The following is a 23919-nucleotide window of genomic DNA, read 5'->3' as shown; positions in this document are numbered from 1 at the left end:
TTTGTTCTAAACAAGGTACATTCGTGTCAACGTATGCAAAAGACGTGTTTACATGCTATGGACTTGGATGTGCGCAGGTTCTTTGAGATTAGATTCATACAGGTCAAATCCTATTAAGAGTAGCATCATTGCACGCGCCATTTTTTTTTTCAGCATCCCTTCTACAGTGGTTTGTTTGGACACGTGACCCTACAAAGACATCCAAGCCTTAAAGTTTATAAATACACTTAAATTGCAGACAACCAGAAACCATGTTATAACTTTGTCGCCTTTATTTGACATTTTGGGTTTTCCTAGGGTTTGCCTTCTCATATGCACAACTACTTCTTCCTTTTAAATGTGCAAATGTGCATGCACTGTCCGTGATTTAATACAATATAAAACCGAAAGCGGCACATGTTAGTTTATTCAAGGTTTGATGAATGTATACGTTTCTGCCATAAGCCACATTGGTTTTGTTTACATGTATGAAGTGCAGCCACAGCACATGTGTTAGCTCAGCTCCCCTTTTCAGCAGCTAATAAAAGCTATATTGTTGTTATAATCTCACCTGCCACAGGCTGTCCTCTGCGGGGACAATTCCGCCAACGAGGTGGGGGTCCGTTGTGTGACATTCTTCAGGATTTTCTGCTTTTATGTCCAAAACCAACTCAAGTTTCGTAGAGCTAGTTAGCTGTGAGCTTACAGCTCCCACAGGTGGTGTCCCGTGTCCCGTCTGCAGTAAACCCGAGCGCCGTGGATTCAAGGCCCTTCAGCTCCAGGTGCAGGGCAAAACATTCAATAACCCAAGCTCCTATCCGAGTTCTGACAAGTGCCCGTGCATCTCAGTGGTTCAGACCAAGGTGCAACGACAGTCCAAAAATTATATTTTTGTCTGGTTTGTCTCCTTCTGTAAAACAGTTAGTTATTAGCTGCTAGCATCACATTACCACAGCATTCATTCTCTCCAGGAGCTAGCTGTGGCTAATCTGACTAGCCTTCTTCTTGTGAAGGAAACTATTAGGAGAGCGAGCAACACTGCCCTCTGCAGGAACATGTACAAAGTGGTTGTAACCATGTAAGTTCTTTGACGTTCGGGTGTCTTTCTTGGAAGTACAAGTACTCATAGGTATATAACATATTGCAAGAGAGGCACAATCAGTACACATACATTCAATAGTATGTAGCTGAACAGTGTGCAAAAAAGCCAGGCAGATATTCTTTTGAGGAACTGGTTTGAACCATGTTCTCCATTTATTGAACAGTGAAGAGCAGAGCAGGAACCCCCACATTTATAGGATGACAGTTCAAGAGGCACAGCGCATATGCACTAGTGCACTAGTAGGGACATAGCGGCCCCCTTATTGATCAGAAAATCTCTCGGGGCCCCCAAATCATAACAATTTACTCCATTCAAAGGGATTTGTTTTAATTTTACAGCTAAAATGAAATAAAAGGTAACATCTGGCAATGACCATAGGCTATACTGGTTTAAACTGGTGCAATTGTCCAGATAAATGTATTTTTCTTATCAAAATGTAGTTTTTTTTTATCATTGTACTTGTTTTGCAGACAAGCTTTGGAGGCCCAAACACACTAGTGCCTCTGAGGGCCCCCAGGGGGCCCTGGACCCCACTTTGGGAGCCACTGCACTAGTGTAATGACACAGACAACTTGGTTAAGGTGTGCAAAGCCTGATGCCTAAAGAGACAACAACAAAGACATTTGCTGCCGGTGTAAAACTGTCTCTGTTCCTATTGGTTCTACCTTTTTTAACCAGTCTCTGTCCCGATGGCATATATTGAAAAAGGTGGTTCAAGGGGTACAGCGGGTCCCTCATGATGCTGGTTTGGGGCTGTGTCTGCAGCTGATTGGTGTAGAGTGATCCCAACCCATGCTTCTCTATAGGCCCATTTCGACAGCACTGGACCTGTTCAGTTCACTTGAGACCGGTTCATTTAGGGAGGAGCAGTGCCCGCAAGTTAGTGTTTCAAGTGTCTTTAGGGTAAATTGGTCTGGGTCGTTATGGGAGTGGCCAAGGGCATTTATATGCATGTGACAGGCAACAACCACAGCCTGATATCAATGTGCTTTAGTCTTGCATCAAAACACCTTTGTATATGCAAAATTTGGCCATTAGGTGGGACAGAATGCTCATCAACAAAAAAATACTATATAATTATTATGGCCTTTATATTGCGATAAGAGAAAAATCATATGTAAATGTTTGCCTAATTTATAAAATGGACTTTAATATAGCTCAGTTCTCCTCGGCCTCTCGGCTCAATCCCTACAGAAGTGAAAGTAAAAATCAGCTGTGCCATGTGTTAACTTTCACATTTAGACGCACATACAGAAGTTAAGAACTGTGTCATGATAGAGCCTGGTTTACATATGTGAAAAGAAAGCTTTGAATATGCAAGGCGACTATTGCCTTTCAAAGGCCTGATCAATCAGAGTGGTGACAAGCTCCCGTCCCTTTTCTCCCCAAACCGGTCTAGTTTGCAAACCGCTCCAGTCCCTATGGCTGAAGTGGTCTGGGACTGGAGCGGTTTGGACCCCCCTTTGGGAGTGGAGCAGTTCACTTTTGGCTGTCGAAACACCCTCAAACCGCTCCGGTCCGTTCCGGTCCTGTCGAAAAGCCTATGGTCCCCATGGCGGGGAGCTGACATTGATGTAATACCACCCCCTTCTGGCCAGGGGCGATCCCAAAAGACACTTGGTAGACATGATTCCAATGGGACTTCAGACCTCCCTAGAACAGCTTAAAAGCCTGGCTCCAAAGACTTTTCTTTTTTCTAAAAATCGCTATGACTCACATGACAACGCTGGGGTAGAAATATTTTTAACCACTCTGGTTTTTGTACGTCAGCCCTAAACAGCTAAAAGCTTTTTCAGTGCTCCAGGGCTCTGTGGAGGCTGCGCCCGCCCTGTGAGTGTGGGGCTTCCCTTTTTTTCCCTTTTTAGGAACAAGCTGCATGAGCAGCCATGTAAGTTTCACAGACAACTCGGGATCATTACAATGAATGAGGGATCATTACAATGAATGAGGCTGAATGGAACACCGGCTATATCTCTAATTATTAGATCTATGTTCCAAACTCACATGTGGCTGTCCAATCAGTTTGCCAACTGATTTCACAATCTGATTGAGGCTGCTATTTTTCCAAACCAACCAAAAAATAAATAAAAGTGTCATAAAACTTAGTCTAGACACTAGTCAACATTAAAAACAGCCAGTTTCATAAGACAGTGCAGGTGATGACATATCCAGACAGACCGCTTCATAGCTGGCCTTAAAATTCAAGAATCAACTGTTGTATGTTGTGTTAACAATACAAAACCACAAATAGAAAACAAATACATTTATTATAATACGCTTTATTAATAAATTACCATGCTGTAATAATCAGTTAGAGACAACCAGATTAGATAAATCCTTTCCATACACAAAGATTACAGTATTCTAATAAATAGAGCTGCAACAATGAGCAGATTATGCACATTTCATATAACTTTTGTTTGATAGCTCGGCTTGGGCTTCGGGTTTCATTTGCTCATCATCAATCATGAATCAAACATGTCCAATGACACATATGATGGTGTCTTTTCCTGCTGTCTCATAGCGAGGAGTTTGTTCTGTTTACTGGTTCTTGGAGCAGGGCTGTCTGCGCTCTGACTTCTGTAAGGGTTAAACTGGCTGCTCTCTGAATTCAGACGTGACATGGAATCTCTGGCACCACATTGGTGTGGTGTTCTTGCAGGTAAATATAGCCTCTCATAGTTTTGTGGAGATGGCATTGTCCGATTTCTTTGGTCACTGATAACTGGGAACTTACAGTTGGTCATTATTGAAGTTTGGTACATTTCTTCTGTATAGACACATTCACATATGCTCTCTGATGGAGTATTGAAAGGCTCGAAAGGCAATAAAGTCTGGGGGGAAAAGTAAAAGTTAACATATATTATACCAGCTTTTGACAAAAGGATGCGCAAAAACAAGCAAGCGTTTCACCTTTGGATGTGTGGTTTGTGGCCAGCGAGCCAGAGAGCTATGGCCAGGGTTTGGCACAGGCCTTTCATACAATTTTCTTTAGGGATCAAACACGCACACACACACACACACACACACATACACATACACAAATATTAGAAACATGTCCGAACTCATCCAAATAGGCTCAAATCTCAAACTTACCGAATAGTGCAGCATAAACAAAGACCGAATATAATAAGTATGCTTCCAGTGACGCTGAAAATATAGATGAGCCGTGGATCTAGAAAATCCGAATTTTGTTATGGGCCAGTTTACAGTGTCGTACATACAATAAATCAGAAATACTCACAACTTACCGAAAAGCTTTGTCTTAAATTGCCCTTCGCTCTTTGAAGGGCCAGAACGAGCTCTGGCCACAACATGAACACTGTAATAAGTGCCTGGTTTTAAATTCTTCAAATACACCTCCTGCATTGAGTTTGTAACAGTTACATCTGAAGAAGTAAAGATTATACAAGTTACCATCCAAAATAATAATAAAAAAAAAAAAAGTTTTTTTTAAATTCGTTTAATAATTACTGAATTTTGGTCCATGTGTCGTCCCATAGAAGATGGTGTAATTCACCACAGCGTCACTGCAGCGTTCCTGTTGCCTGATACTCCAGCTCACATGGGCACTTGTGTCATAGGCCTCGAGATTGTCAATAGTCACATTCCCAGGATCTAAATTTGTGGAAGATAAGTAAATAGTATGTTAAGCAGTATTATGAGCAATAGGTTATGCAAAATGTGAACGTCTGACATTACTTGCAAAGCTTGAACAAACTCCTGAGATTTGTGTGGACGGTCCTGTCTTGTGGCCAAAAAGGGGAGTGACGGTTATGTTGTAGGGCCTCTTATCTGCAAGGCCTGTTAACCACAGAAAGCTGTTAGGAAGCAGCCCCGAGGCATGACAACAACCATTCCTCGAAACACTTTAATGCTGAAGATTATGACTCAAGATAACACAGAACATTCATGCTCATTACAACTAATACTTATCATATATCTCCTCCTGCTCTCAAAAGCGTGAGTGTGGACTGGAATGATAGCAGATGTTATGGAAACACCATGAGAGTAAACTATATGGAATTCTTGTTATAAAGGAAGTATAAAATGAACCACAGAAGCATATTACAGTACAATAAGTACCACTACTCTTCTACTGCTAATCTCACAATTTAAACAACTTCTCATTTCTGTACAGCTTTTACCACTACTACTGAAAAAGTCCTTTTGTTTTGCTGTAAAATTTAATAAACTCTAAAAAACCTAAAACAAATGACTACAACTATTGTCCTACGAACTAGACCTAAAGTAAAATTATTTAGTTAAGATAATAATAAATGGGAGTGAATTTAATCGACAAGCGTCTTTCCGGACATTCAAGGACACTTTACTTTACTTTTGAGCTCAAGAATGCTGGATGTAAACCAGCTTTGGATTTCAGAAAGGCAGGTGGAAAGGGTGGAAAGGTCTGCTGGATAGATAGAACTGAGTGTCACCCAGGAAATGAATCATTTACAGAAGATATGGCCAAGTGATAGAAAGTAAGTGATGAAGAGGAGGGGGCCAAGGACAGAACCCTGGGGTACTCCAAAAGTGACACGGGAAGGCTGGGATTTTATTTTATTTTTTTAGATAGATTTAAGCTAAATGAATGAGTGTGGCCTGAAGATTGGAGTCAGTGGAATGGGATGAAAGTGATGTCAGTTGTGGAAAGTTTATGGTGGAGGATACTGTCAGAGATTGTCTCAAAGGCCGCACTCATCAAGGAGGGTGAGGATAGTGAAGAGTCCAGAATCAGCTGCAGTGAGAGGGTCACGATTTTTAACAGAGCAGTTTCAGTAAGGTGCGAGGGACGAAAACCAGATGGAAAAGGATCATAGAGACCAATCAACGAGAGATGAGAAAGAAGTTGAGAGGTGACAATTTTTTCGAGGATTTCGAGATGAATGTAAGGTTTGAGATGGGACGGAGGTTATTGTAGTTGCTGGGGTCAGTGCCAGAAAAGATTTAAAATTCTCAGGTGTTCGTCTCTTACCTTGTAATGTAGCGTTGGTGAATTCAGTTCTCCTCCAGGCAAACTCGTTTCCATTGTGCGTCCAGTCAATAACGTAACCAGTAACGGGTTGAGAGGGAGACGTCCAGCTCACAACAAGACCATTTAGTTCATGTTTGGTGTCAATATTTTTCACACAAAAGAGACCTACCAAGGATACAACGAATAAGAGGGAATGGTGCAATTACTTGACGACATACAGTGTAAAGAACAAAATCGATAGCACTTACTGTCTGACTCATCTTCAGCAAAAGCAGAGAGATAAAATGAGTCCCCTGCCAGAAAGGCTCCATTATAGAAAACTGTCAGGTTCACTCTGTGAGCTTCTTGGCTGAGGATAATATCACAGGAGCTATTTGAGCATAAAGTCCTGGTGTAATTTGCACTGGAAGAGAGCAAGTTGTAAGGAGCATGGCTGATGCTGTAATTCAGTGTGCCGGGGCAATTTGAAGGCATCCCCTGCGAAGGCATAGAGAAGCTTTTACTATGGTGAAATATTCTTTTTTTTTTTCACTTTAAGTTCCATGTACCTTCCACTTGATATGAACATTTATTTGTCCATGTTGCTTCGATGCTTTTCTCCACACATCCAGCTTGACATCGCTATCTAATGATAGTACAAATAGTGCATGACTCAATAAAGGCTAAAAAAAACATTGTGTTTCATAGTTACTATGACAGTGTTTAGTCACATAACAATATGACTAATAAGCCAAGCCATAACACAGATTTTTTAAAGCACTTGAAACCATTGAAATGTTTGTGACATTGGGTCTTGCTGTTATGATAGCTCAGCTACATAATCTATATTGGCAGTATCTATTTATGATTAAGAGCTTAAAGTCTTCACCGAATTTTGTAAGTAGTGGGGGAAAAGTGTTTTGTCTGGTATATTGTAGAAGTGATAACTGGGAACTTACAGTTTGTGAAAAAAGACATTTGTCTATTTATGAAGCTATTTATGAAGTAAACTCATCACTAAGAAACATTGAGAAGTTAAGAAAGAGTTTGGAGAAGAAACATTTTCAAATGTGCATGCTTCCGCTTTCATTTTATTGTAAACATAAAAATATGGCCAGTACATTGAAGCTGCCAAAAGGATGACTTCTAGAGCTCAACAGTTCCGCCTACCGATACTTCAAAACCTGCTCTGCCTTCCAAAGGTAAAATGTTTTTTTATCCACTTCTTCCATTGTTATTAAGAGTTTAAAGCCTATGGGACTTTTGCATGGAAATGTTCCTTCCTGAACCAGAGTGGGTTTTGTTCGGGAAAGGAAGGTGTCTTTTTTTCCCCCTCACTTATTTATAGCACCTTTCCCCAGGTCCCTTTCAATTGGAAAAACAATGTACTATAATAAAACTTCTGACTGTGCTTCACATGCACTTAAAACACAGTTAAGACGATGAGAACTGTAACTCCTAACTGTGTTCTTACTTTTGAGTTTGGTCAGGACAGTCCTCTCTGGGCTCCAGTAGCTCCAAGGGGCCTGGTCCAAAGCGCAGCGGACAGAGACACTGTATTTACGGCAGGACTCCACTGTGCCGATGGTTAGTCTCCCTTTTTCACCAGGAGTCAGTGTCTTGTTCAGAACTTCCTGTGATAAAGAACCACACATTTGACTATAACAGAAATGAACACAGGAGGGAAAAGTGGACAGTATCTAATATGTAATATTTTACCTACTTTAAATCTTCATGACATGCCAAGTTGGTTAGAGTTAGAACCTGAAAGCTGTCTCCCCTACCAAGTTCTGACTGCACGATGAGAAAAATGTGCCTACCTTCATATGCTCATATTTGACTTGACATCGGCCATCGACACCCATGTTTGGTAAACTGTCCCACTCAACCAAAACATTCCCCGAAATGGCTGTGACATTGACTCTCCTGGGAGGAATTTTGACTGTAATACAGTACAGGTGTCATAACACAAACTGGAAACCAATACTGAAATAAACACACAAATATAACTTACATATTTGTGAAGCGTTAAAGGTGTAATTGCTGGAGTGAGCTTCCCAGTCCTTTGTTTTGGCCTTTATGTAGATTGTGTTTTTCTTCACAAATGATATGGATGCATTTAGTGTACTTATATCACAGTTTGTTACATCCGATTTGCAGATTTCCCTTTGGCCACTGTATAACAACAATAAAATATGTATAAATAAATAAATAAACAATGAAAGACAAACTGCTGGTCAATGTGTGCACTAACCACATGACAGAGTAGTTGACCATCAGCTGTGAATTGATATGATGCTCCCAGCTGCATGTGAACAGGCGCGGCAAGCCCTCTTTCATTTCATGGTTTGAATGTAAAATGCAGGTCAAGTTGTGAGGTTTAGCTGGGGAAAAAAAGGAACACAATTACAGTTAGTATTATCTACGTTTGTTGTTAAAACCTCCCAATAGGGCCAATATAGGGGAAAACCGATATTTATGACAAATTAGATAAACAGTATATGACCACTGAATAGCACTTACTATAAATTCGGACAGTGGTGCCTCCCACGATCTGGTGGTTGTTGTCATCAGTTCGGCACTCGACGATAGACGTGGGGTGGGTGGGGTCCTGGAGGAGTGAAGAGGGCAGCAGCAGGACGGTGTGTGTAGAGCTGACCCGGTGTGATAGACTTTCATTCACGCGTCTGTTATTGAGCGTCCAGAAAACTTTCCCTGACACACTTTGACATGTAATCTCTGCGTCAGACCCCTCCTCAATGTACTGGTCCGTGGGAAAAACTCTGAAGCTCCTCTCATTGTCACCTAAAAGAGATTACAACATATGTGTCCATTATTCAAGCTTATTAATATACATATACACATGCCCCAGTCCAGGCTCTGCGTATGCTGGACTGGGTTTTTCATGCCTCTCTGCGCTTCATAACAAACTGTGGTCCACGAACTCAGTGTGAACTGGACTCCCGGGTCGGACAGCCTGGTTTGGCAACTCACAAACTGGTACAGGTTTATATACAAGGGACTCATTGGGTTGCTCTCTTCGTACTTGAGTGTGTATCTTGACTTTCCTGGTTAAATAAAGGTAAAAAAAAAACAAAAAAAACATTCATGCACACTCTCATTCATTCTGGCCTTTTGTACATGTTTTTAGTGGTAGGGGAAACTGGAGTACCCGGAGGAAACCTTCACAGACACTGGGAGAATATGCAAAATCCACACAGAAAGGCCCAGGGGAGCCAGGGATTGAACCTGGACCTTCTAGCTGTGAAGCACCAGCCCAAAACTGAGATGTTGGCTACTGAAAAACTGCATTTTTTTGTCTTGGTTCTGGTGACAAATAGCAGAATGAGTCCCATACACATTGGGCTTACAACAGCTTAAACCAGTTTGCAACACTTAAAAGAACTCTCTCTCACTGTTTCCGAACCAGTCTGAATTAGTGCTAGTGCAATCCTCCAATGGTTAAAAGGTACTGTATGTATGATATTTTTTATTCTATATTTGGTAAACATTTTTACAAATACGACCTATGACCTCTAGTTGTGGAGCCACAAAACATGCCCACATCCGTAACCTTCATTAAGACTGAACACTGGAGGTTCTTAGCTGGAAGAATGGCCAGAAACTTGTACTTGTGCCCTCCAGCTTCAGGCAAACTAGGCTGAGATGTATTACCTTTTATAAATCACAATAAAACACATAAAAAGGACGCTTTTATGCAGATTTCCAAACTTTGGATTGTCTTTCAAAATGTTAAAAATATCTTTGGTTTTGCAATGTCAAACACAGGATGAAAGAAAGGACAAAGTGAAACAAAAAGGCAAAAGAATCATAAATGAAAGTATTCAGCAATGCCTTGTTTAGTTCGATATCAAAGAGTCAGTAAAAACACTTGAAGCCAGGCTAGTGCGAGGAGAAGAAAAGACTTACCATAACATTTTGTGCCAAGCAAAGCAATAGCACAATGGATTATTAGGAACAAATACATGGTTGAATCCGACGTTTTGAATCCACAGAGACCTCACAGTTGCTCCTCAATAGTCGGAACTGTCTGCTGAGCCATTGGCATCGTGGGCAAGACATTTCTCACTAATGCTGGTGGCAAAGCTTCTCCATATCGTGCAACAGGAACTGAAGAAAAGTCTGAAACAAACAGGACACATTACTCAACTGGAATCAACCAGAAACCACAGCGTAAAAGAGGAAGTCAGGCCAACTTGAACTGTCAGCTTCATAATCAATACTAACAGAGAAAGTGAGAGAGGCTTTTAATGCAAGTGGTTGCTGGGAAAAGACGACTCATATACTGTTCTCTTTAATAAACCGTTGACTCATAGGTGAAAGATTGAAATATATTATTATAATTTGAATATTACCTAAGATACGTAAAAAATCAGCTGTTACTTTTCTGCAGGCTTCTGTTGCTTTAACAGTTTGGAAAAAAGATTAATTTTAAGCTTAAAAAGTATGGTTTGTTGTCACCCTCTACTGGTATATTTAATTATTACAACTGAACTATCTCCGAACTGATATTTTCTGGAAGTTTTCAATTGCTGTGATAATGAAACCGCGGATAAGGATAGACAGGAGTGACTGCATTAGGAGGTGGAGGAGGGAAAGACAGGAGAGACTGACATGGATAGTTGCCTGCGTCCCCAACCCTAGTGGGATGGTCCACAACAAACAGCCAGACTACACCGCCTAAACACAAGCAAACACTGGTCAGAAAAGGCTATAAAAAGACACTGATACAGCTTACATTTACAGTTCATTATAACAATTTACAGCATTCCAGGGATTATACACTTGTATTCCAGTCAAACTCTAATAGAATAGAATAGAGGATTATATTGTAAAAGCTGATTCTAATACATTCTACAATATAAAATTAAGAGAAATTTGAAAATGTAAAACACTGGAGTTCACATAAAGCTTTTGGACACTACTCTGTTAGGTGTTTTTTATTTGGATGATTTTGTGCTCTCGCCTTGGCGCTCAGTTGTGGATTTGCTGCTGTTTGGGCAAAGAGGACATTATGATACTGGCATCACCAACCTGATTAAAAATAATCTGCTCCTCTGCACCGATCAGCGATTCTTCAAGATCTTCCTTTTGCTTGCAACACGAGACGTCATCTTCACCAGGGGAGAAGATTCTACACTTTCAGCTTCCCTGCTGGGGTTAAAGCGCCTAAACAGCAGTTACAGAACTGGTCTGGAACTGTCACATTAGTGTTTAGCTTCACACACTCGACTGGTTTGCTTCAGTCCAGGAGTACTTCGTTCAGATTTGACTCAGAGATCCGTGCATACGTGGTCGTCCTGTGCTCTGTGACGCTGCCCACCCACCCCTTGATGGAGCGCTCCCATAGTTTAATATAGGAAACAGAAACTTCACATTTCACTTTCTCCGACTTTATCAATAACATGTCCACTCACATTAGCTTCTGCAAACACTACATGTCCACTAAAACCAGAAAACAGTAAGTATCCTTGTGTCACAGAAACTAAACATTTTAGACCTAGTTTTACTCATTTTTCTGCTCTGTCCCTTAGTGTAACTCCTGAACTAAAAACTCACTAACTAATGGAGAAACTTAGCTACCCGTTCACCCGAGAAAAAACCAACTCTCAACGGTCAAAGTTCAAATGCAAAGACTTTATTTATTGTGCAATATTAAAAATATTTAATGAAAATGGGGGCAGGTTGGTGGTGTGGTGGGGACAGGGTCCAGGATGGGACTCTGGGCTTGATCTTGTGTTTGTGAACTCAGGCTGTGGACTAGACTTTTGCGCATGCAGGGTCTGCGCTCTGTGCAATCTTCAGCTTCATACCTGGTGTGGTAAGCGGCATCAGGCCATATACCTTCTCAACGGCCTGGTGGATGAGGAGCAGTTTCCTCTGATGACTGCAAAGGGATCACTCCGGGGCAGGCGCAGTGTAGAAAGTGTGCTGATGGAGGGGACCACAGAGAAACAGCCCTCACTTCCTATATGAGAGAAAACATGAGGTTAAATTTAACATGGAGGCTAGGGGAGGGAAAATAAAAAATGAAATACAAATCTCACCTCCACCAGAGCTCCTCTACAGGCACGTCAGCGATATGTGACTTCCCACAAGAAAGTTAGACAGTGGTGCAGATGGTAGAGCGGGTGGTCTCGTGATCACAAGGTTGGAATCCCATCTCCTGCGGGTTGTGGTTGTGTCTTTGTGCACATGGCCTCCAGTACCTGCGCACATCAATGTATAAGAGCGCGAATGGGTGAGCGGCTCCTTGATGTAAAATGCTAGATACTAAATGTATCGCATTTACCATTTACTAAGAGCTGCAGCCTCCTGAGAAATCACAGGTCACTCTCATGTTGTGTGGTGTTGGGACAGGACGCCCTCTGCTGGTGCCACGCTCACTCGCAGATGTTTCCCCTGTAAACAAACAAAAGAAAAACATACACAACCCTACCAACAAAAACACACTCCTATTCATCTTTACTTTTACAGCATCAGTCATAAATATAAGGCATTAGGTGAGTTTTGGCCCGTTTTAAAGTAACATTTTATTATTCTATTTTTATTAAATGATAATAAGGTCTTTCTCTACATGTCTCACACCTGTTAATATTGCTATTGTTTCTTTTGACAAACCAAAATGAAGTGCAAAGAGGTAAGTCAAATCTTTTTATGACGTTAATACAGTGAAATACCAAACAAAACAAGAGAAACGGCGGAAGTAAGGAGTGTCCCACAAACTGCTGCTGCATGGACAAACCCAAATCTCCACGTTACAGTTTATTACAGTAGTCATTCATTCACACATACACTCTCTCCACTCACACATCTACACCAGAGGCACGGCGGGTCAAGTGTCTTGCCCAAGGACACAACGACAGTGTGCACTGCCAGTATGAGATCGAACCTTTGAATTAGAGGTCCGACTCCACCAGCTGAGCCACTGCTGCCCTCACTCAGCTACTTTTACATTCAGAAAACTGGAAACACAGCTACTTACCACATTTGTTTAACGTCTTTTGTTTTTAAAGCACTCACAAATACTACCACTACTACTACTACTACTACTACTACTACTAGAACAAGAAATATGTTTTTTGTCTTTTAGTTTTTAAAACACACAAATACGACTACTACTAATAGAACAAGAAATATGTTTTTTGTATTTTTGTTTTAAAAGCACACAGAAATACTACTACTACTAATAGAACAAGAAATATGTTTTTTTGTCTTTTTGTTTTAAAAGTACACACAAATACTATTACTACTAATAGAACAAGAAATATGTTTTTTGTCTTTTTGTTTTAAAAGCACACACAAATACTATTACTACTAATAGAACAAGAAATATGTTTTTTGTCTTTTTGTTTTAAAAGCACACACAAATACTACTACTACATGAAATATATATGTTACGGTCTTTTGGTGTTTTTAAGCACCCGCAGAAACGGTTAAGTTAAGGCTGTACACTGGTCAAAGCGCGGTGGTGTGGAGGGTGGTAAATGTCGCTGTTACAGACTTTCCAGATCCAGAAGTCAGAGGCTAAAACTCAGTCCTTGTCTGACTCTGGGTCCTGGAGCAGGTGGGGGTAGAGGAAGTAGTGGGTGGAAGCAGAAGTGGAGGGGCTGTTGGAGCCGCCTTCAGAAAAGGAGAGGTGCGGGCGCTTGGCGCCGTCCTCCTCGTCTTTGTCATCTTCATCCATGCTGCGCTTGGATCTGCCGAGAAATCCCAAAGCAGACAAAGACAAATCCGGGATGGGAGGGCGCAGGGAGAGAGAGCTGACCGAGGTCCTGATGGTGGAGCGCTTCCTCAAACATCCTCTGCATTGCGCTGACGGTTGGAGACAGGTTCTCTGCTCGTTGCTGTGGGGCAGGGATCTGGGGAAGACCAACCGGCGTGGAGGCCCCCAAAACTCTTCTCGAGGAACGCGCCGGTCTTCCTCTGCGAGATGACCGTAGCCCATACAACAATAGAGGAAACCCACCAACCTCTAACTCACCAAATCCTCCCCGTCTGAGTAGACCTCATCCCCTGGAGCGTCGGCAAGACATTTCTCACTAACCCTGGTGGTGAAGCTCCTCCATGATGCAACAGGAACTGAAGAAAAGTCTGAAATAAACAGGACACATTACCCAACTGGAAACAACCAGAAACCACCGCGTAGATAAGAAGTCAGTGTAGAAAGTGTGCCGATGGAGGGGACCACACAGAAACAGCCCATCTCTTCCTGTTGGAAAGAAAAATTGAGGTTAAATTTAACAACGAGGGTAAGGGAGGGAATATGTTTGTGCCTCAGGGAGAGACACAGAGCCAGGACCTGAAAATAAAAATTAATGTCAAACTGTACAGAGAAAGGCAAGAAATGAAAGTGTGAAAGACGTAGAGGCCAACAAACTGTTAACACTCCACTAGAATAGCAGAAAAGGCTTGAATCACTCAAACCTGCGGCGCAACCTCTTAGGACTGGCCTCAGCATCGTCGTCCTCCCTAAAGCGCTTACGAGGGGAGGGAGAAGAGGAGGAGGACAAAGAAGGGGAGGAAGGACAAGAGGAGGAAGGAGAAGAGATAGAAGAGAAAGAAGAAAGTGAGGATGGAGAGGAAGGAGGGGAGGAGTACGGTGAGGGAAGGGGAGAGCGGGAGAAAGGAGGAGGAGACTCAGGGCAAGACAAAAGAGGAGAAAGAGGAAGGGAAGGGGGAGAGGGAGCGGGGCTCGGAGAAAGAGGAGGGAAGCCCGGAGAAAGAGAGGGAGAACCCAGAAGTGCTAGGAGGCCCGGGGAAAGAGGGGGAGAACCTGGAAGTGGAAGGAGACCCGGAGAAAGAGGGGGGCGGCCTGGAGAAAGACGAGGGGAGCCTGGAGAAAGAGGGGGAGAACCCAGAAGTGCTAGGAGGCCCGGGGAAAGAGGGGGAGAACCTGGAAGTGGAAGGAGACCCGGGGAAAGAGGGGGGCGGCCCGGAGAAAGACGAGGGGAGCCTGGAGAAAGAGGCGGAGAACCCAGAAGTGCAAGGAGGCCCGGGGAAAGAGGGGGAGGGCCCAGAAGAGGAGGAGGGAGGCCCAGAGGAAGAGGAGGGAGGCCCAGAAGGGGGGCAAGAGGAAGAGGAGGGAGGCCCAGATAGGGGGCAAAAGGAAGAGGAGGGAGGCCCAGAAGGGGGGCAAAAGGAAGAGGAGGGAGGCCCGGAGGGGGGCCAAGAGGAAGAGGGGGAAGGCCCGGAGGAGGAAACAAAGGGAGAGGTGGAAAAAGGACGATGGAGCCTGCATCCCCAGCACCGAAGTGAAGGGGCACAGGAGGAGGGTCAACAGGTGCACGCGGGAGAGGCTCACCCGGGAGAGCGTCCCCAGCACCGAAGATAAGGACCGCAGGATCAGGAGGCAGCCAGGGGGCGTCTCCTAAACACACAAAAATACTTGTGTTAGAATCTGTTCTAATCTCAACTTTTAAGCTTAACTCAGTGCAATTAAACTGGCATTCATTTGTTTTTGTTGTGTGGGACATTGTAGGAACTGTCTCTGAAGAGCACAGTCCTGGTGCCTTGTGTCTGAGCACGTGTCAAAGTCCCAAAACACACTGTTGCCTCAAGACTTTTGGTTCCGCACAAGACTGTTAACACTTTGTTTTACAGTACCTAACTACATTTAGTATAATGTAATGTGCTCTGTAAAATGTCTAATAACTTGTACCTATGGGTTAGATACACAATGGATTAATATGTATTAGTAGTTTGTAGGGACATAATGTAATAAGACATAACTCTAACCTTAAGCCCTAACCCTAAGGATCTCATGTCCTATTACAATATGTACCTACAAAGTACTAACACAAGTTATTCCATTGTGTGTCTAACCCATAGGTACAAGTTATTACAGATTGTTACAGAGCTCATTACATTGTACTGAATTTAGTTCGCTACAATGTCAAGGTAGTGTAAAATAAAGACTTGCAGTAAATACATGAACTGAAATGAAATACACTTGAACTAAACATTCAAATAAGAGCGAGCACCATTTAATTCAAAATGTTGCTACTAATGTGAAATTCAACACCCAGCCCAAAAAAAGAAAGAATTATAATTAAGTGTTGGTTTCTTAGTTTTATCAAGGTTTTATACAAGACATTTTGAAGAAATTGTCGAACGAAGTGTTACTAAAACTAGCTAACGTAAGCCAAGTTAACCCCAAAATTCAGTTTTAAAACATGTTTTTCTCCACTCAAAGTGATGAACTATTACTGTACAGTTGCTAATACCTCGATCATTTGCAGTTTTGCCGATGGATTTGACCGGTTTGAACAAGGTATTTGGATACACTGCTAGCGTTAGCATCAATTAGCATATATCCTAACCGAACAAAGGCCTAGCTACAACAGTACTTTTGGAAAAATATGTCACACACTAAAAGAAAACCTAAAGCCTAACATAAGTAGGTAATAAAAACTAAGAGTATGAGGATACATACCTCGAACCTGCAGGTCCAGGGCGTCGTTGTCCAGAGGGAAGTCCAGATGATCCATCTTCGAAGTTTTCCGTTGATAGTTCTCACAAATCTGGCAAAAATATAAAAGAGTGTAAGCTAAACTGCTTTTACTTTGTCAACAGATAAATGTGGAGACTCCAATTAAAGCAGTAAAGGCTAAAGTTACGCACCTGTAGCTACCGTCCGCAGTCAGTGTTGAACTCAAAGTCCAAATGTACCACACACAGTTGCCATGGTAATAGTCATAGACGTAAGACGTAAGTTTGGCGCGTTGATGTCATAGGGCAATGGATTATGGGTTTACAGTGAACTTGGAGATTTAAAAGGTCAAATACTGGAGTTTATGATCACGTTCAACATTTGGAGCGATGTCCCCCTTTTGTTTGCGCTACACAGCCAGCCATGGGGTTTCTGTGAGACAGCATTAAAAGTCATTAAGGGAATTGTGACAAAACTATTTATGTTATTTTTTATGCAAATGTTTATGTCTAATATTCCAATTTTACTCCGCTTAGTCTAATGTCAGATAAATGTGGCATTCTTGGCCGTATCTACCATTGAGGTAGACACATTGAATCCTGCGCAAATTAATGTTGTAAACACCCGCTTCTACAGGCGGAAGAGCCTCTAGTTCAGACGTAATGTGTCCCTCTTTTGTTTTAGTGAAGTTGACAGAAAGATGCTGCTGAATTTTGGAAACGGAAGTCCCTGGCTTGTGTGAAGTTAGCCCCCCCATAGTGTCCGATTTGCTTCAAATTGGTGTCATTCGTTTGTGCTTCGTTTGTGCACGTTTGTGCTTCGTTTGTGCACGTTTGTGCACATAAAATTAGCGTTTGTGCGCACTTCGTTTTTGAGGTATTGATCATTGATTGATTGATACATATTTAAAATACATTTTCTTTTACGGAATACATTAACGTCATGATTCTGTTATGGTTTCTTTTAGATAAGCGCTTTCCTCCATTGAATTATATACACTTTATACAATATACTTTATACAATTATATACTTTCCTCGAAGTGAATAAACTTCCTCGCCCGACGTGCTCTGCGTCAGTAGCGACTTTCCCACGTTTCATTCGTCAGAAGCATAGCAACCAACCAGAGTCCCTAGCAACCCAAACTTTTGCTATTTATGCAGATCACAGAAGTGGAAAAAGCACCACGTCGCAGACTTTATATATCATTACATTGACAGAGAATGGAGGACAAAAAGCCAGAGACTAAACGAATATTCGTGAATGATGTTGACGTCTTTTCTTCAAAACACATTGCTAAGGTAAAGCTAGGTAAAGTTAGCATGGTTTATGCTAATTCTGACGCTAGCTACTTTCATCACGTACTTCAATCAGGGTATTATATTGAAATGTATTGGTCTGTCCACGTATTGTATGAACAGTTTTTATCCACGTGCCTGGTTGAGGAAGATGAGGGGGAGGAACCTCCTGTAGGTGGAGAACCTGCTTTTCACATCATTGGGACAGTGTCATCCTCATTTCAAAATGATAAAGAGAGTGGAGTGATGGAACACTATATTGTGAGTAAAACGTTTAATTTGAGTTCATGGTTAACTTGTTTTAAAAATGTAATTGTCTCCCAAAGTCTCCGACTCGTGAAGAGCTTCTGGGTCATTTACTGGAGTGTGATGTCATTCTGTACAACATCTCTGAAAATGCCACACAAAAACTGATTGAGGAGGCTTCATGGGCCCTAACAGGTAATAAATGATTTTACATTTTTTCTGTTATAATAGCTTGAAGACAGTTATATTTGTTATGTTTCTTTTTGTTTTCATCAACAACAGCTCTTCATGATGAGATGGAGAGCTTCAAGTCCAGAAAATTGTTCGTCTTAATCTCTACAGTAATGACGTGGGCCATGACTAAGCCTCAGAATCCAGTAAATATAACATTACTATCATGCTCTTGAAAGAATCCATCTTAAGTTAATGTGTTCATTTACTGTTTTTAGGACGAAGCAGACGTCCCAATATCCGAGGAGGAGTTCAGAAGAAGACGGCCGCATACCAGTTTTAGAGCGCACTATGAACTGGAGAAACTTGTCATGAAACTCGGGCGAACTGTAGGTTTTATACTCATCACAACATCAATGCCAATGAAATCATATTTGTTTAATATTATGTTTTATGTTAGAAAAAGACCCGACTTCCAGCTTATGTGGTTGCCAGTGGTCATCAGTACGGAAAAGGAGAAAACCTCTTCCATTACTTTTTCAAGGTAAATGCACACATACATTATATAGTGTATTTGGCCACACTTCTATAAATACATTTGATTTCTTCTTCTTTTAGAATTCCTGGTTGATGCAAAGCCCAGAGCTTCCAATATTTGGACAGGGAATAAACTACATACCTATGATTCACGTATATGACCTTGGAGGGTGAGCCTATTCTTAAAATACGTATTTCAGCCACACCGTGGAACATTCAAGGTTATACTTTGCTATGTCACAAGAGTGATAACATCAATAACAAACATCCCATTTCTGTTTATTGTGTAAAACGTTACCCAGTTCATTTATTTAATATTAATTAATAAACAAATCCACCGCTGCTTTGCTAGAGTGATTCAAAGCATTATCCTGAACAAGCCAAAGCCAAAGTACATCCTCGCAGTCGATGACTCGAAAAACACATGGGAAGAACTTGTACTTGTAAGTTGTACTTCATCATTTACCATAACGTGTTAGTGGCACATTTTTTGACCAGTGTGTTTCTTCAGGCGATCAGCGTTGCACTCGGTTCAGGAAATGTAAAAGAATTCCCAGAACAAGACGCAATCTCTATGAATGCATTTCAGGTAAGATATTAATGTGTAGACAATTTGAGATGATTTTATTGGGAAGGACTTCTGCTTATAAAGTCTAGACAAGGCAAACGAATGGCAGTAGTACAAATGTCTATCTTTACTATTAACAGCTGTGTAGCTTTAACATACTTTAAATGGTCATTTAGCCCAAAGAGCTGGACTGCCTGAAGGTCAATCTCATTTTGGAGGCTTCCGTCATAAAAGATCTGAACCTCAAATGGATCTCCGAGGCCGGGATGGTGGAAAACATTGACAGCATTGTGGAGGAATACAGAGTCACCAGGAAGCTTCTTGTAAGGTCACAGTCACGCAATACATTAAGTTCAGAACAAACGTGTTTTTGTGCTGATCTTTATTCCGGCAGCCTATCAGGATCTTCATGGTCGGGCCTCCTGCCGTGGGGAAGACAACAATTGCGGAGAAGCTTTGCGATTTTTACCAAGTACACCTCATCCAGATCAGAGACGTGGTTGAGGAGAAGCTCAGGAAATTGGTCAGTGGATGGGTAAAAAAAACAAAAAAAAGATTTATCATCATAATTTTACTGAAGAGCTGTTGTCCGTGTTGTCACAGGAGGCGCCAGAGAGTGAAGGTGCTACACCTGCAGAGCAAGCAGAGCTCAAGGACATCCTGGGAAGGCTTGAGGAAGGTGGAGCGGTCTCATTTGATAAAACACTACTTGATGTCGTCAAGGAAAAACTCTCTTCAAAGCCATGTTTGAACCAAGGATTTGTTTTGGACGGCTTCCCTCATACGTACGAACAGGCCCAGTTGCTCTTCTTTGGTGAGTGATGTTTCTTTTATTGTTATAAGGTTGAACGCAATTAATCACTGTCAAATGGAAATCACGGTTGTTCATATTTTTGTAGCTCCATCACAGTTAAACAAGTAAATGTGGCCTAAACAATACAAAAAAGAACTGAGAACGTGACAAAAATGCAACAAAACGCAACTAGAACTTGACAAAAACTTGACAACAAAAACAAGGAAGAAGCTTAAATCAGTTTTGTAGATCTTAGCTTTCAAATGAGGCGTTACATTGGTCTACAGGTAAAGCTAACCTGGAGATAGTGCACTCGGTTAAGGTGGGGGTTAAAGGAACAGGCCATCTGTTTCTTTAAGGGGTTAAAAGTTCATCTTGTGTCCTTGTTGTATATCCAAAGTGTTAACCCTGTAGTTGTAACTCTACAAAGTTGTTCTGACATGCAGGTGATTCTTGTAGCAGTTCTTTTTGTGACATTTCCTCTCATTTGTTGTCAAGATGCAAACCCAGAGACTCAGGAGTCAGTAACCATGGAACCAGCGTACAACAAGAAGATCACACCAGGTAGCAAACTTACAAGCAGCTGTAAGTATTCCAAAATTTCACAGTAGCATTTACCGGGACGACCCCTTCCGCCCGTTTTGCAGAGAACATCTTTGTCCTCACGGCCCCTGACGAGTTCCTAATTGAAAGAGTCCAAGAGCTTCCGGAGAGCATGGCAGAGAAGATGGGCTACACGCAGGACGCCTTCCTCTCCCGTCTGAAGGATTACAGGGAGCGCTGTGCTGCTGAAGACACGCTGCTCGACTACTTTGAAGAACTGGAGATTTTCCCTGAAGAGATCGGTTTGTATCTGGAGAAGCTTACATGCACTGTATGAGCATGTTCAGTCACTTTTCCCAAGCCTGGGAGTGGGAAAGAGAGGGAGAGAAACTGTAAAAGTGGCATAATGGTGGAAAACTGAACATTAAAATACATCTAATTGCAATCAATCTTGGTAATTTGAGCCACATACCAGCAAAAACCTCTCCTGCTACTAATATGCTAAATACAAATATGACAGAGGACTGATTTGGGCCAACATGATCAGTACTGTTATCACGGTTGTTAATTCATTTAATTGATATTCTAGAGGTGAATGCGGACGATGTAGAGTGCACAGCAGCACTGAAGAAGATCATCGAGATGGTGGGGGAGCCCAAAAACTACGGGCCAAGTCCTGAGGAGCTGGAAGCCCAGAGGAGGAGGCAGGAGGAGGAGAGGAGACGGAGACGGGCCTCTGAGGCGATGCAGAGGAAGCAGAGGAATGAAGCCACTCTGGCCGAGATGGCAGCTCACTATCAGCAGTGGGTGAGGAAATTAACAAAACACACATGAGAATCTACTGTATTTTCCAGACTATAAGTCGCTCCTGAGTATAATTCGCACCAGCCTTGACAATCACCTGAGCATGAGGCGTAACGGTACCGTTAACAAGCCTCTCCTGGCTGCACATTGTTCAAGCATTTGCAAACTCGGTCCTCTAGCTGTGGCCAGCAAGCTTTTAGCCCGCGATTAGCTTTTTTAGTTTTCTTTATCGCAGTAGGAGTCATCTCCGCTTTTCGTCACAAGGTGCACGCTCCAAACTTTTTTTCTGCTGCTCGATTACAGTTTTTAAAATCTTCAGTGGTACAGGCGTAGCAGATACTGGTACACAAGCCTAGAGCGCCCTCGAGCAGCTGTGGAAAATAACAAACATGTGAAATTATATATTTTTGATATATAAGTCGCACCTGAGTATAAGTCGCACCCCCAGTTAAACTAGAAAAAACTAGAAAAGTGTGACTTATAGTTCGGAAAATATGGTATTTACTGACTCACTTACGTACTTATTTATTCAACCTCTTACATCCCGCATTAACGGCACATTTTCTCAAGTTTGGCATTGCCATAATCTGAAAGCTGAAGAAAAAAAGTGCATCAAAATAGCGAGGAAAATGAGGATGAAAATGCGACAACAAAGCGACTTAACGTGCCGGAAAAGCAACAAAGTGACAAAAACGTAGCAAAAACACAATGAAAAAAGTAAAAAAAATAGAAGAAAAACATGACAATGTGACAAAAACGCAGCAACAACGTGACAAAAAAGTCATGATCAGTTGTGTAGGTCTTAGCTTTCAAATGAGGCGTTACACTGGCCTATACGCTGAAGCTTTTAGATTTGGGTAAAGCTGAAATGGAGAAAATTCACTTGGTTCAGGCAGGGGTTAAGAGGTCGAAACTTACTTACATATTTATTTACTTATTTGACTATTACTAGCACTATTAAAACTTTAAATCACAACTATGACTCTTCTCTGTGTTCCATAGAAGCAGAACCTTTCCGAGCTGGAGAGACAACAACAGGAGCTGCTGTCGGCCCAGTCTCTCCCCCTGAGGATGTACCTGATGAAGTACGTGATGCCCTCGCTGTCTGAGGCCATGCTGGAGTGCTCCAAGGCCCGGCCCGAGGACCCAGTCGACTTCCTGGTACAGCATCTACCACGCAGCAACCATTAGAAACAAGTTTACTGTTCTAAATGTAGATTCTCTTCACAGGCTGAATATCTGCTCAGGAACAATGACGAAAGCCCACTAGAGGATTAGGATGTTATTGTTTGGAATCAACAAAATAACCTTAAACATGTTTGTGAAGTTTGCCATTTCACATTTTTGCAGATGTAGTAGGCCTTTTAGCCACAAGAGGGGGTAAACTCCATGTTAAATGTCTTATTGGACTGAAAAGGTATTGCACTACAAGAAAGGAATATTTGTAATATTATAGTTATTATATGTTGTCTATCTAAATAGTTTTGAATATGAATGACATATTTCAAACACAAAATGCAAAGAAATTACAAATATTCTTGTACTTGTAAATAAACTAAATCCTTGGTCAGTACAAACCGGTATTAACTATATGCCACTCATTATATTTGAATATAATAAAATGGATGAATGGATGAGGCACTTGTTAGTTTATACTGAAAATACATGTTATTTATATTCATATGATGATCGTGTGGCAATGAGATCCTTTCCTTCTCCACTTAATGAGAATGAGCTCTAAAGGACATTGTTGACAACAGCGCCCACTCCTTTGAAGAGGGAGCGATTAACACAGTAATAGTGTGAAAGTCATAAAGGGCCCTGTGCTGGCGGCGCTGCATTCGGCGACTGTGTGAATTTGGCAGCGTGAAAATGCCACAAAACATGCTGAGGATGTAAATGGCTGTCCGGCCTGACTGGAAACATGACTCACCGATCCCAGATGGTGCGCACACAAACAGTGACATCATAAACATTACCTGCTGCAAGGCATGATGGGGGAAATAAAATGGATACAAGCGGGTTCACACTGCAAGTTCGCAAACTTTACTGCACGGCTACTAGAGCAACGATGGATAAGTCACACAGGACATACTTTACCCTCCTCCCTTGTAAGTCAATAAACACTTCAGACGATTAGGAAAAAACGACTTCAGTGCCGTCTGGTCGCTGGAAAACCTCTATTAAAATATGTCTCCTTTAATACCAGCTGTCAGAAAACGTGAAGAATCGAAGGCCTTCACCTGAACAAGCAGAGAGGAAGCGTATGGCTGAGTGGTGAAAGGCGGCGGCTTCCGAACCAGCTCAAAATAAAGTCCTTGAACAGTGGAAATATAGCTGTCAGAAATAAAACAGCGTTTGTGCGGCGGGGCCTATCTATGCCTCTCGCTCCAGGAACTTGCACTGCTGTTGCTTTTGCTGTAACGCAACACTACCATTTTCGCAAGCGCCTTGATCGTGGTCTCTAACA

General features: G+C 41.9%; 3 protein-coding genes and 1 long non-coding RNA gene across 5 annotated transcripts in view; 1 reads left to right on the top strand and 3 right to left on the bottom strand.

The window, feature by feature from the left end:
* Positions 1-972, bottom strand: part of rngtt (RNA guanylyltransferase and 5'-phosphatase) — a 122164-nt gene extending 121192 nt beyond the window's left edge. Inside the window, exons 1-2 of one of the 2 annotated variants that reach the window (XM_079572386.1) lie at positions 551-972; positions 53-189 (exon numbers count right to left, since the gene is read on the bottom strand). Coding sequence is in view for 1 of the 2 variants with exons in the window: in XM_079572385.1 (XP_079428511.1) it covers positions 551-614 (64 nt within the window). In the remaining variant the exon portion in view is untranslated. The remainder of the gene's footprint in view (positions 1-52; positions 190-550) is intronic. The other variant, XM_079572385.1, reaches the window with a different exon arrangement.
* Positions 973-3130: 2158 nt separating this feature from the next.
* On the bottom strand, positions 3131-10172 carry LOC306975160 (granulocyte colony-stimulating factor receptor-like). The gene is made up of 15 exons (XM_079572579.1): positions 9969-10172; positions 8562-8843; positions 8293-8422; positions 8053-8213; positions 7859-7980; positions 7513-7672; positions 6608-6684; positions 6308-6536; positions 6060-6224; positions 4784-4885; positions 4556-4699; positions 4333-4470; positions 4178-4256; positions 3995-4070; positions 3131-3915 (listed from the first exon to the last, which is right to left on the bottom strand). The coding sequence occupies exons 1-15, from the start codon at positions 10024-10026 to the stop codon at positions 3547-3549; spliced, it is 2292 nt and encodes a 763-aa protein (XP_079428705.1). The 5' UTR covers positions 10027-10172; the 3' UTR covers positions 3131-3546.
* A 4043-nt stretch (positions 10173-14215) lies between these two features.
* LOC306974844 lies at positions 14216-16520 on the bottom strand. The gene is made up of 3 exons (XR_013793666.1): positions 16495-16520; positions 15364-15429; positions 14216-14271 (listed from the first exon to the last, which is right to left on the bottom strand). It is a non-coding gene; the product is annotated as an uncharacterized lncRNA (long non-coding RNA).
* A 1088-nt stretch (positions 16521-17608) lies between these two features.
* LOC306974586 (adenylate kinase 7-like) lies at positions 17609-22872 on the top strand. The gene is made up of 17 exons (XM_079571899.1): positions 17609-17790; positions 17911-18048; positions 18114-18228; positions 18316-18410; positions 18483-18593; positions 18665-18748; positions 18823-18911; positions 19094-19184; positions 19253-19330; positions 19486-19632; positions 19704-19832; positions 19913-20123; positions 20601-20666; positions 20750-20947; positions 21235-21452; positions 22452-22610; positions 22680-22872. Exons 1-17 carry the CDS (start codon positions 17713-17715, stop codon positions 22725-22727), a joined length of 2055 nt encoding a protein of 684 aa, XP_079428025.1. The 5' UTR covers positions 17609-17712; the 3' UTR covers positions 22728-22872.
* Positions 22873-23919: the final 1047 nt, after the last annotated feature.

Source organism: Gobius niger (assembly GCF_951799975.1).
Source record: "Gobius niger genome assembly, chromosome: 15".
Taxonomy (NCBI): Eukaryota; Metazoa; Chordata; class Actinopteri; order Gobiiformes; family Gobiidae; genus Gobius; species Gobius niger.
Note: the sequence above shows the minus strand (reverse complement) of the source record. Positions and strands in the feature narration are given on the sequence as shown.